Source organism: Centroberyx gerrardi, chromosome 3 (assembly GCF_048128805.1).
Source record: "Centroberyx gerrardi isolate f3 chromosome 3, fCenGer3.hap1.cur.20231027, whole genome shotgun sequence".
Classification (NCBI taxonomy): domain Eukaryota; kingdom Metazoa; phylum Chordata; class Actinopteri; order Beryciformes; family Berycidae; genus Centroberyx; species Centroberyx gerrardi.
The window spans coordinates 29,131,495-29,144,269 of NC_135999.1; the positions used below are offsets into that span (position 1 = coordinate 29,131,495).

The 12,775-nt window shown below is 40.1% G+C and overlaps 1 protein-coding gene across 1 annotated transcript; it reads left to right on the forward strand.

Moving 5' to 3' along the window:
* The first annotated feature begins 1 nt into the window (after position 1).
* mrpl45 (mitochondrial ribosomal protein L45) lies at positions 2 to 10,267 on the forward strand. The gene is made up of 9 exons (XM_071901137.2): positions 2 to 65; positions 1,502 to 1,619; positions 2,339 to 2,534; positions 4,761 to 4,878; positions 5,672 to 5,770; positions 6,585 to 6,633; positions 7,468 to 7,617; positions 8,085 to 8,258; positions 9,836 to 10,267. The coding sequence occupies exons 2-9, from the start codon at positions 1,557 to 1,559 to the stop codon at positions 9,932 to 9,934; spliced, it is 948 nt and encodes a 315-aa protein (XP_071757238.1). The 5' UTR covers positions 2 to 65; positions 1,502 to 1,556; the 3' UTR covers positions 9,935 to 10,267.
* The last annotated feature ends 2,508 nt before the right edge of the window (positions 10,268 to 12,775 follow it).

The following is a 12,775-nucleotide window of genomic DNA, read 5'->3' on the forward strand; positions in this document are numbered from 1 at the left end:
TAATGTGAACTAGCGCCGACCTACGGACAAATGACGTCATCGCGTTACAGTGCTACGTGTAGAACGTATGTGTTGTGTGTGTGGCTGGCTGTGCAATAAAATAATGAATATATTCATAAATAAATCTAATAAAATCCACTCTGTTCTAGTCTGCTACCTATCAGCATGTTATTATTATGATGATGGTGATGATGATTATGATTGCTATTATCATTATCATTATTATTATAATTTGCCAGTAGTGTGCTCCCAGACCTACCACACTATGAGTTTGATTTTTATAGCTGTTGTTATTCTTTTGGGAAGTTGGTAAATTTGAAATATTCTTATTCTGAAGATGATTGCATTATGTTTGCTTGTTTGATGGTTGTTTCATTGTTGACAGGGTCTTTCTCCCCCTATCTCCCCATCAAAATCTCTTATTTAGCCTTCCCACAACCATCTATTTAAATAAGCTAAATATGCAATATTATCAGATATAAATAATATTACCATATATATATGTGCTAATTTATTGCACAGGCATATTTGACTTGATTCTCATACCAATTTCAGAGCCAAATGCTTAGATTTATCTGAACTCCCACAAGCCAGTGTGTAACTACACAGTGCAAGATTAACAAACTGATCACACAATGCCACTGTAAATGGAATATTGCATTGTGAATATTATCTGCCTAAAATTAACGGAATTACATAATTAATTGACATAATTACACTCAGAAACATTATTTTGTCATGGTCCCGTATTATGACACTCACACAGTTTTGGCAGCCCTATATCTACACTGCATCTTGCAAAGGCCTATGAATAAATGTTATGTAAAGGACGTTTAGGGGAAAATAAGATGGATTGTACTGTACACTAAATACAAGTCTATTGTTTATTTTCAATTTGCCACTTAATCACTCAAAAAACTTCAATAACTTGAACATATGTTGATAAATATAGCTTTTATTTTGAAAATTGTGGCCGGAAGTTATCTTTTTAGTTCGCCTTCAAAATAAAAGCATAAACTTAAATAAATAATTATTAGTGTACAGAATAACAAAATTGTATCAAAATACTCAGTGGAATCATTACAATAAATGTGAAGTGAAACCATAGCTGTTATAGATGTTTTTGAAAAAGCCCTTTTCATAGTGACTAGGCCTAATGCATGAACCACTATACAAGACTGTCGAAATTATTATAAAGAAATTCTCAAACACCAAACTCATACCAGACAACAACTTGGAAAGGTATCTACTATCTACACTGAAATATATTGAAACTTACTTTTTCAAACATTAAACTTACAATAGACAACTTGGGAGGGGTCTAATATAGAGGCCTATATGGCTATTAGTAGGCTACATGCTGTGAAAAGGACATTTTGGAGAAAGAAAACAACAGTTGCACTTTGATTTACTGTACATTTCTCCTTCTCTTCTTGAGTTTCAGTTTTGTTTCTTTGTATTACTAACACGCACCACAAAAAAAAAACATTTTATTTTGAAGGTTGTAACCGGAAGTTCTGTTTTAATATTCTGGCTGGCTTGACACTGGAGGCAAGATGGCGCTGCCCATGAGGAGGACGCTGTTAGCCCTGCAGCGAGTAACATGCAGCAACTTGAAGGTATTGATACGTTACAAATGTCTTGTTACTGGATTAAGCTCAGGCAAATAACACATTTAAATGGCAACTCGTTTGTTTTGCTTGCTGTCCTCGCCGTGTCGCTCAAGCCGGGCTAACTTAGCTAACTGTCACCAAGACTCATTTGAAGGGGAAGGTTAACCATCTGTCAGACTGTCAGACCGAGACAGAGGGAGATGAATGGGCTTTGTGCTGTTGTGGCTCACTAGTTATCATTGGTTGACATTGCCGTAGGGCTGGCTACAAGAGTACTAGGCTAAAAGTTATCTAATAGCTTGCTAAAATACCTAAAAGGTGAGGATGAGAGTGTGAGATCTTCAGCATGGTGTTTTGCTCAAAATCTCCATTGCAACTGGTGTGAGTGGATTTGTAAACACAGCAGCTCACAGAAATAGTTGTATTATAACCGTTACCTTAGGGCTGGACGATAATTCAGTATTATCGTTTATAGTCTTTAGGTGGAATCATATCGTGATGATATAGTGATTTGGGGATATTGTGATACACCATTCTGTCTAAATTGATGATAACAAGCACATTTTATTTAAAAACCCTGACAAAATTAGGTATGGTGGGAATATTCCCAAATACATACACAGATTACATTTCATGATATCATAGCACAAGTGTCAAATGGTCTGCATGCTGTACAGAGACCTTTAAATCCAGCTTGAAACACTCTTTGACTCCCCTTCTCTCAGAACGCAGAGGCGTCTCTGGATGTGCGGCATCCCCTCCCGGTTCTCCTGCCGGTCCGGACCAAGAAGCGCTACTTCATCCCGCCGGCAGTGGGGCTGAAGGGGAAGAGAGAGGAAAACCCGGAGGCCAAGGCCAGAGCGGCAGGCATCGTTTTCAGACAGGAATACACCGAGAGGCCCATCAACATTGCCTGCACTGGTAATATTGTGGTTCATGCTACATCAGGCCGGGCGATAATTCAATATTATCGTTTATCGTCTTTCAGTGGAATCATATCGTCATGATATGGTGATTTTGGGAAATGATGCACAATTCTGCTGTCTGAACTGATGATAATAAGCAGATTTTATTTAAAAACTCTGACAAAATGAGATATGAAACATTTTAAGGAATATTATTTGGAAATTTCAGTTTTGTTTGACGTCACACTTAACATTACTATTCAGTTCAATGGGATGAACATTCATTTGATTATTTAACATGTAATTTTTCATACCTGAGCCATATCACGATTATATACCAATGTTGAAAAAAATCCTTATGATTATGGTGATATTGATTTTAACCATATCGCCCAGCCCTAACGTACTGTACATACTTCAACTTCAACTTCAGCTTTATTGTCCCCGAGGGGAAATTTGTCTTGCAGCCAGATAAAACATAGAACACACAGAGACATAGGCACACAGACTCGGGTACAAAAAACATGATAAAATACATGAATACATCAAGTGACAACAGGAAACCTAGAGTATGTTTAGCCATCGCTAAAACCATCATCAGCCCCCAGTAGTTAAATGGGAAACTAATCATCAGCTGGGTCATCATGAGCATTTAACAGTTTGGTGGCCTGAGAAATAAAAGAATTATTCAACCTGTTAGACCTGGCCTTTGGTCTAAATCTCCGTCCGGAGGGTAGGAGCTCAAATTCTCCATACAGAGGATGAAGAGGACACTGTAAAATATCTCGAGCCTTAGAAGTTGCTCTCTTATGGAAGATGTGAGACAGATCAGGCAGTTTAACACCAAATTCATACATGAAATGAATGAATGAATGAATGCGACTGCTGGTGTGTGACACTACTGGTTTGACTTGGTTTGACTTGGTTGAATGATAGACGACTGGGGCAGAGTGTCAGAGACAGAGTGGGAAGTTAAAACCAGCCACCTGCCGCATGCAGGTGTGGCCTTCACAAGATCATATTCTTCTTGACATATTTATTGTATAAAGTGCAAACGTTTCGGCCTTCAGCAGTGCGATACCCATTCACACCAAACAAGGGAACTATATAACTATAACTACAGTATATACAGGGGGGCTAGTCCCAGCTGAGCTAGTCACATGACGTCCTGTCAGGTAGAATAACAAATGGAGGTTCATGAAAGTTATAGTACATTCGATTAATCTTGAGCAATATGAATAGAAACTATTGTGTGAAATTTCTATACAACCCACTACCAAGATTCTATTCCAAAAATGTGGCGGGTGAATTTAGAGATTGAGCAGCTGTTGTGGGCAAAACGTTACGCCCTGACATCGCTATCGAAGTTCAAATTTTTCATACAGTCACCTCTCGCTGCCATAGATAAGAACGGCGTGATGTTTCAAATGGGCCACGCCCACAACGTGTGGTACAAGTGATATGCCCCGCAACACAAAAAATCAATGTTTTCTGTGGTTGCTTTTTCTGTGTTCTGTTAATTTATGTGAAATGTATATGGTGTAAATAATGTGTCGTTACCTTTTCACAGTTATCAAAGAACTGCATTATCATTAAAATGTTATTTTTTTCTGGAAGTCACAAAATGCTAACAAGCTTGCAAACTTCCGTGCAAGCTTCCGGTCAAGAGAGGAGTCGTGTTGCAATTTGAGACTTCAAGAAAAAAACATTTTAATGATCTTGCTGTTGTTTGACAACCGTGAAAAGGTAACGACAAATTATTTATACCATATACATTTCACATCAATTATTAGAACACAGAAAAAACAACCACAGAAAATGACAATTTACTGTTTTGCTCATAGAAATTGAACAGGGTTTCGCACTTGTACTGCACTTTGTAGGCGCGGCCTTTTTGCCGCGTCATCGCCATTCTTATCTATTTGGAGCACCAACGTGCAAAGTTGCATTAACTGGTTCCTTAAGTTACATTCTGCAAGTGCATGTTTTCCAATAAGCAAGGAAGCACCAATGCAGCTGTAATGCTTCCTTGCTTATCGGCAAACATGCACTTGCAGAATGTGACTTAAGGAATCTTTTCCAAATCATTAAGGTTAACCTGACCGGGCCAAACTGTATGTATGATCAACCAAGCAGCAATGAAGTATTGTCACTGTTTATTTCCATCACCTTTGTTTTTCTAAAACGCAGTACAGATTGATTGATTGATTGATTGATTGATTGGGTCTGCTCTCTTCACCAGCGGGAGTCTTCGACCCCTACATCCCCCCGGAGGGCGACGCCCGCCTGTCCACTCTGTCTAAAGAGGGGCTGAAACAACGCACTGAGCAGATGCGGCAGAGCGCCGCCTCACAGCTAGCGTAAGATCGTTTTCCTGACCTCTCTTGTTGTTTCTGTAAGCAGATTATTTTTGTCAAACATGGAAACCTTTCCAGTGTCAGGCTTTTATACTCCTCTCTAATACCTCTCATGGATTTCTTCCTAATTCTTTTTTTGTTCAGGATGATTACTAATACACAGGAACTGATGTAACCATGCCTTGCGTAGAAACCTTGTCATTAGGGTTAGCAAGTGAATACCTTCCATCACAGATAATTTAGTTTTTATTACCCACTTAGACACTTTGGATACTGTGACACTTTTTAATAGTTTTTAATAGTTATATATTCTTTATTTTCATAGTCTTTATAATTTTTCTATTTTATGTATATTGCCTATATCCTTTCTGCACTATTTGTATTTCTATTTTTATTTGTATTACCTTATTACCTTCCCTGTACTTGTTCTACTATTGTACTGTACATTGCTGCTGTGACACCCGAATTTCCCCAAGGGGATCAATAAAGTGCATCTTAATCTTAATCTAAATGTTAATGAATTCGGTCCAAAACGCCTCCAGAAGGTTCAACAGCAAGCCGTACATCAGTAAATTGTATTCATAGTATTCCCATGATGGCACATGCATTTCCTAACAATATGGCGCTTTACAATACACACAGCTCATTGGCTGTGTTTGTCATTTGATTGTAATCACCTGCTAATTTATTACAATCACCTGTTATTTTCCTACCAAGATGGCCACGTGGTGACGTGACAGAATACTATGAATAGTAAATCTGCAAAAGCTGAATGTTTCTGACGTTGTCCCCGCAGGATTCGCAAGATCAAGGAGCACGACGCTCAGTTCACAACAAAGGAGTTTGCGGTGCGAGCTCAAGAGATCTTCACTGAAGCCCACGGCGCCCTGACACAGTAAGATATTTACTCTCTCACACTCCGCCCGGCCGAGTCGCGGCCTCCCGTCTCGCCACATGCTGCTGGCCGGCGGGAGGAGGCGATCCACTGCCGGGACGGACTCTGTTTACTTCAGTGAGACATTTGTAACAGAAGTGAGATTTTGACTCACTGCCGCCACGCAGGATGCCGCTGCTGTCGGCCCTGTTGTAAAGGGGAATGCCGCTCAAATAAGAAGAACAGATCCAGGGCACTCTTCAGGAATGAGGCTAAAAAGTGGGTTTGTCCTGCTTACATTTAAAGAATTTAGCTGATGCTCTTATGAAGAGTGGAGCTATAATGAGTGAGCTGATAGTTTCAGTATCAGGATCAACTACACTTCACCAGGAGACATGGCTGTTGCTGTGATCAAATCGTCTGATACTTTATTATCCCATTCAGGAAAAACACATGAGTTCTTAAAGGAGAAAATACCATTTGTGTCATTTTGAGTTTAAGTCTATTTACGTCTGTCTACATCTAGTTTATATTTCCCCCAACCATTTTGCAATGCGTGCCGTACTTAATTTGAATTTTTAACATTTACTTGTAACAGAAAAGTTTGGCTTCATATTTATGGAAAACGAGCGCTTACATCTCCAACTATGCTGACTGTGTGCAGACACCAGCAGGGAGAATGGAGAGGAGATGGGCAATATAGACAACTGGTGCAAACCTAAAAAAAAAATAAAATAAAAACACTGGTCTTATCCTTTAGTTTGAGTGGAATTCTTCTTTAAGAGAAGTGTTACCTCCCATCATGTTCATGTGAAAATGAATGTTTGTTTTACAGGTTCAACAAGGAGAAACTTCACTCCCTGGTGACAGAAAGGTGTTATCCAGTAAGTTCTCTCTTCCTTGACTCGCTAATTCAGTTTAAATCTCTTTTATATGTCTTTATTGTTTAACCCCTTTTTATCTTTAGCTTTTTATCTCTTCATATATTTTACTATTCCTTGTTTTCATGCGTTTTGTAAAGCACTCTGGTTTTGGATAAATGCCTATAAATAAAAACTGCTGTTCACCTCCCCCTATATCGCTGCAAGAAATAAACTTTTAGGAATTTAGAAACACTTTTTTTTTAAATGTTTTCGTGGGGTTTGAGTGGGTTTCATCAAGCCTCCTCTACCTGTAAAGGACGATGTTAACCTGCAGTTCAAGTAAAAATATGAAAGTCACCAAAATATGAGTTTAGGTTGTTTTTCCACAACAGCAGAAACATGCAGCTCACTCACTCTAACACGGCTTCAGTGCCGCTGTCACAGCTTGATCATGATATCATAGCACATAATTGCTAATAATAATAATAGCTAACAAAGAACTAAGCAATTGTTCATTCAGGTGTAACAATTACCTGATGTCAGCCCTTAATCTTTCCTATTGGAATGTGTCTTCACCAACAGCATTCATGTTTTCCTTTTTATCATGACTGTATTCAGTGATACTTAAACTTATACTTATACTTCCTTATATGGTGATCTCAGAATTATTGTTGTAGTTGTGAAATATTGCTGATTGCTGGAACAGGCCTTTTTTGATCTTTGACTGTACAGGAACTCATATGTAGTTATAAACTGTTAGTACTAACAAATACTCACTAAGACCAAGGTGAGGAGTTGTTTGAAGGGTTTGTGCTCATAGCCACTCATCCCGCCGCTCCCTTGCCCCCTGTGCAGGAGATGACGAGGGGGAACCGCTACAAGACGATCCGCTGGAGGTTCCTCGAGTCCCTGGAGCCCCCCAGGGTGGTCCAGGCCCGCTGCCCCGACATGGTCAGCAAGGGAAACCTGTATGGCCAGGTGACGGTGCGGGTGCACTCCAGACAGGTGAGATCCATGTACCTGCTGTTCCTGTATACCGGTGGATCTTGACCATGTGCCATCAAGTCCCGAGAGTCTGCAGGTTTTCATTCCAACCAAACGCTACAGCAGCTGATTTCACTGATTTGCACAACTTCAACCAGAGAGGAGGAACTAACCAGTGAAGTCAGCTGATGTAGAGTTTGGTTGGAATGAAAACCTGCAGATTCGTGTGCCTTGATGGGACCTGGTTGAGAAACACTGCTGTGTATGTTTAAACAAGGCAACAATTGATGCAGTCCCCTGTACTAATCAAGTCACCTTTTTTTGACCTGTGATATTAGGGCTAGTCAGTCTACTTTTGAAAATGCTGGAACGTAGTGGTGACATAAGCCATTTCCTTAAGTTTTGTCAAAATCCGATCAGCGGCATCTGAGATATCGCGTGTGACGGATGAATGGAAGGAGACCGATTCTTTTCTGATCCTGCTCCAGACGCTGGCCATCTACGACCGCTTCGGCAGGCTGATGCTGGGGAGCGAGGAGGAGCCCAAGGACGTCTTGGAGTACTTGGTCTTAGAACGACACCTGGTCAACCCCTACGGCCGATGGAGGTTACACGGAAAAATAGTACCGGCCTGGGCGCCTGCCAAGGACCCCATCATCAAGGTGACCTTAGACTTCCTGATAACTTCCGTCTTCTGCCGGATGCTTCTATTTTCTGTACATTTTTAGCTGAGGTAGCTCAATCGAGAAACGAACCCCTAACTCCGGCAGTGATGCTGTCATGCTCCACCCATCGAGCTCCACAGGACCAGTGTCAGCAGCAACAGCAACTATCTCTCACTGTGCGTTCCCACTGCGAGCAACTTGGTTGATGGGTCACTCTAGCTATACTGATTGTGGGCAGTGTGAGAAGCTCCGGTTGCATCTATGTTGGTCTGCAGCAACAAAGCTTTCAACAGACAAATCATGCGTTTCGGTATTGCCATTCATAACATCACATCGTGTGGTGAGTTATGATCGCTAGCTAGCAAGCGCTAATTAAGTAGAATTCATCCAAAATAAACAGATAAACTCAACATTACTATTACTAATTATCATTTTTGAGACGTTTATTCCTGTAGTCTTTTAAATAAAGCTGTAAAGAACTGGGAAGCTTCACATGGCTGGAATCGACTTCAAACAAGGAAGTGCAGAAATTGTTGCATCTATTGATAAGGTGTTGTGGCTCAGACCTTTGCATCTCGCACCACTATTGCTTGTAATTTGGGTGATGGAGTGATCTGTTAATTGGAGCTTATTCTAATGTAAGTGGCCTTGGATACAGGTGTCGGTGTGCGTCAGTAAATGCAGAAACCTGTAAAATGAGGATGACCTCACAGCTCATGATTAGCGTTGATGTATTTTTGGCTCCCACAGTGACTGCGCAGGTCAGTCCTTACAATATAATACCATTCAGTTTGCAAGGCCAGCGTAGACAATGACTCACATCGTGCACAGCAGTGCAAAACATAGACCATAATTACCATAAATCTGTGAGTCAGCCCCTGCTGTGCCACAGATGCACCTGACGGATGGGCAGTGATGTTGGCTGTGAGACTTTGCCCACTCCTCCTTCATGCAGTCTAATGCAGTCTAGCCATCGGTGCTCTGCGAAGGTCATTGTCACTTTGCAAAACAAACATAAAACTGGCGACAGAGTCACCGCTGGAGACGTCCTCATCCTTCTCTTAGCTTCTTTGTAATGGTCAATTGTTTAAAAAAAAAGTTTGTTTCACTCAGTGTGATCACAAAAACTGAAATGTTCTTCTCTGTTTCCCGTCTTTCACAAACAAGAAAACATGGGAAATGAGATTTTAACTATTTACCTCAAATCGAATGCTACACCTGTCTCAAGTGGTGAATGAGTGCCTCCAAAATGTGTTTACTAAGGCTGACTGGACTCATAATTTAGCTGTGATGTTATCTAGTAATGTATTACATGCTGTCCACTGTCTGTTTTGCATAATGCGCACTGGTTTCTCTGCTCGCCTTGAAATGCCATTTCCCTTGGGACAAGAAATCCCAGTGTTTGCTATTAGATTAGGTGTAGAATAGATTAAACTTTTATGATCACTGTGAGGAAATGGGGTGAATTTTTATATTATCTGTATAAGTTGAGTCAGAGAAATTCTTCATTTCTAATTCTTTACTACAAATGGACTCTTACAAATGATGCTGATCTAATCCTCTTCCTGTTTCAGACTGTTATGATTCCTGGTCCAAAGCTGAAGCCAGGAGAAGAGTTTGAGGCCCTCAACTATGAAGTTCCCAAAACAAAGGCTGTGCAGTGGAACAAGTAGACCACCGGGTGGCGCTGTTCTGTTCTTTTCATCAAACCAGGGTGGGACGTTACAACCAGTCACCAGTCAAACATTATTCTATTTTGTCTGTGGCTGGTTAGTTAGTCTACTCCAGCAGCCACTTTGGCAGGAAACCAACCATCATTTGGAAGACCTTTTCTGTTCTAAAAATCTAGTCGGCTGTTAAAACGGTGAGAGTGGCAGGTGAATTCTGGGATGAACTAACCACTCTGCCCTGTAGCCAATAAGGTAGTTTCTTGCCATGTCATGTTTATTTCCACAGGGCTGTATTCATCTACCTTTATGTATATATCTAAAAAACAAAACACAAAATGTCCAGATCTCCAGAGATTGTATGGTTTATTTCTGTGATGAATATATTACATGATCATTTCAGGAATACAAAAATAAAATGTCCCATCTGCTTTTTTCCACACCCTTGGATTTCATTGAATGTAAATTTGTATCAGAATAGTCTTTCATAGAAGATGCATACAAAAAAACCAATGTCTGAACCTAGGCCGTTAACATACGGTAGTTCTCGTATGTTAATGAATGGATGTGTTACGACAATGATGACATTACATTTTTGTACTTGACAACAAGGTACGGCACGCTCATTCAAAAAACACAACATGCAAAAATGCTCACAAAGCTAGATCACTCCATCGACAAGTAACTTGGGGCAGTGCATAACAACGACATCACTGCACAAACTGAGGGACAGTGAGCCAAAGAAAACCTAGAATCACTGTAACTGTCTGTTAATATATAATATATAAGACTGCGTTAGAAGAGTTTTGTTCCAAGATGAGATGGCCACCATTTGAAAAAACTGACACCTACTTTGACAGAATGATTACTGGCATGAAAGTCAATATGGGATACTCTTATGTTGAATATGTAAGTTATCAGTTAATACCTTTGCCAACGTTATGGTATGGATTTTTAAAGATGTTATCTGTATTGGTGAAATATGGAGTAACAGTTGGTAGTGTTTTAGAATAAAACTCTTCCATCTCACACAGAAAATCACTCCTTTATACTTGAATTATTGAAATTAAGGCCTCAACTCCATAACAAGCATTATTTGCCACATTGAGATTCAACACATTTCACAGAGTTTGAAGCGGAACAGCTTTGCCTTTGCTGCAATACAAATGTCCTCAGTATATTTAATAATCAGCAATTTGTCATTTACTTTGCATACATTTCAGATGTGCATATTTTACACGTCATGTTTCTGAACATAGCATTTGTTAATCTCATTGCCCCATCTCAGTGATATAATGGTGTCTTTGTGTGATAAACTGGTGTCCTATGCATTGCATGCAGATTAAAAGCAATGACACCACTTTCTAAATGTTTAGGAAAACAAGGATTATGTACAGTCTTTGCTCCACTGTCAGGGTGACATATTTAGGGTGGGAGTATGAGTTAATGGTGATTTATGTTATTTTTGGCATCCCTTTTCTACTTCTACATGTTTTTTTGTGTTGTTTTGAAAAGCTGTGGATAGTTTCTCCATATTGATCCATATAATCAAAGTAATATACCTTAGGATTTTTATTAAAATAATTTTGCACGTCTAGATAGAATCAAAAGTGAGACATTAGGAATTATTCAATGTGACATTTAGTCATGTAATTAGTCATGTAAACTGAACTGATATGCATAGTTGTATCAATCCTTAATCAATACTTGACTGATATTTGACATCCATTGTAGTCTTGGCTGCACTGTTTCACACATACACCTCTACTTTGAAAATATAATTTGCACACTTCAACAAAAGTATATTGAAGTTATATAGTATATTACAAGTCTACTGCAGTCAAACTAGTTTGTTAATGCTGGTTATGCTTACAGTTCCGTCTGATGGGCCCTGTGATTTATTTCCCTGTATGTTTAGCGTTGTAGACTTTATTAAGTTCAGGTTTTCTGACACTATAACATATTCACCTACAGCCATGGCTCCAACATAGATGGCAAAGACGTGCATTGTCACTTAAAAACATACAAAGACACAGAAAACATTTATTAATTCAAAATGGGGGTGGAAGCAGGAAGAAAAGGGACTTCATCTAAACGCCTTCTCTGATCCAGGACCATGGGGTTTATGCACCTCAATCAGCCAAGCAATGTCAGTTTGTTATTCATTGCTGTATTGCTGATGGAGCTGCAGTTATGACTCTGCAATACTGAGCTGAAAGAAACCTCCCTTCACTCAGGCTATCATATCCAGTTCATCAAGCCCCAACTACAGGCTTCTTAGAGGGACAGCAGTGTGAACAAGTGGGTGGAGAGTCTGACCTGTAGTATGAAGGTCCCAGGTTCAATCTCACATTACCCCAAGCATTTGTCCAGCAGAAATGCCTTTGAACAGGACACTGAATCCCCACCAGCTCCAAGGGAGCCGTTCTGTAGCTGACCCTGACCTCTGACCTCCCTGTGAGTAGGGGAAGGTGAAAAGACAAATTTCCTTTTAGCCATCAATAGGGTACCATCAAAACTTTTTCTCAAGAGTCCGCACTCCCCCATGATTTAGTGGGATTGGTCAAGCAACCTGATGAAAGTAAATGGTGGCTAGTTTTAACTCACAAGTCAGGTGGGAATACAAAGGCCTCAGCAGCACACTCAGCGTCGTCTTCCTCTTCGTCTTCCTCGGGAATATTCTCAGGCCCCAATTACAGGCTTCTTAGAGGGACAGCAGTGTGAACAAGTGGGTGGAGAGTCTGACCTGTAGTATGAAGGTCCCAGGTTCAATCTCACATTACCCCAAGCATTTGTCCAGCAGAAATGCCTTTGAACAAGACATTGAATCCCCACCAGCTCCAAGGG

Bases quoted from the DNA above. Each gene is read 5' to 3' on its own strand.
- mrpl45 (XM_071901137.2), top strand. From the start codon at position 1,557: ATGGCGCTGCCCATGAGGAGGACGCTGTTAGCCCTGCAGCGAGTAACA. The intron at 1,620-2,338 runs GTATTGATACGT...CCCTTCTCTCAG, and splicing joins TAACATGCAGCAACTTGAAG to AACGCAGAGGCGTCTCTGGA. The intron at 8,259-9,835 runs GTGACCTTAGAC...TTCCTGTTTCAG, and splicing joins CCAAGGACCCCATCATCAAG to ACTGTTATGATTCCTGGTCC.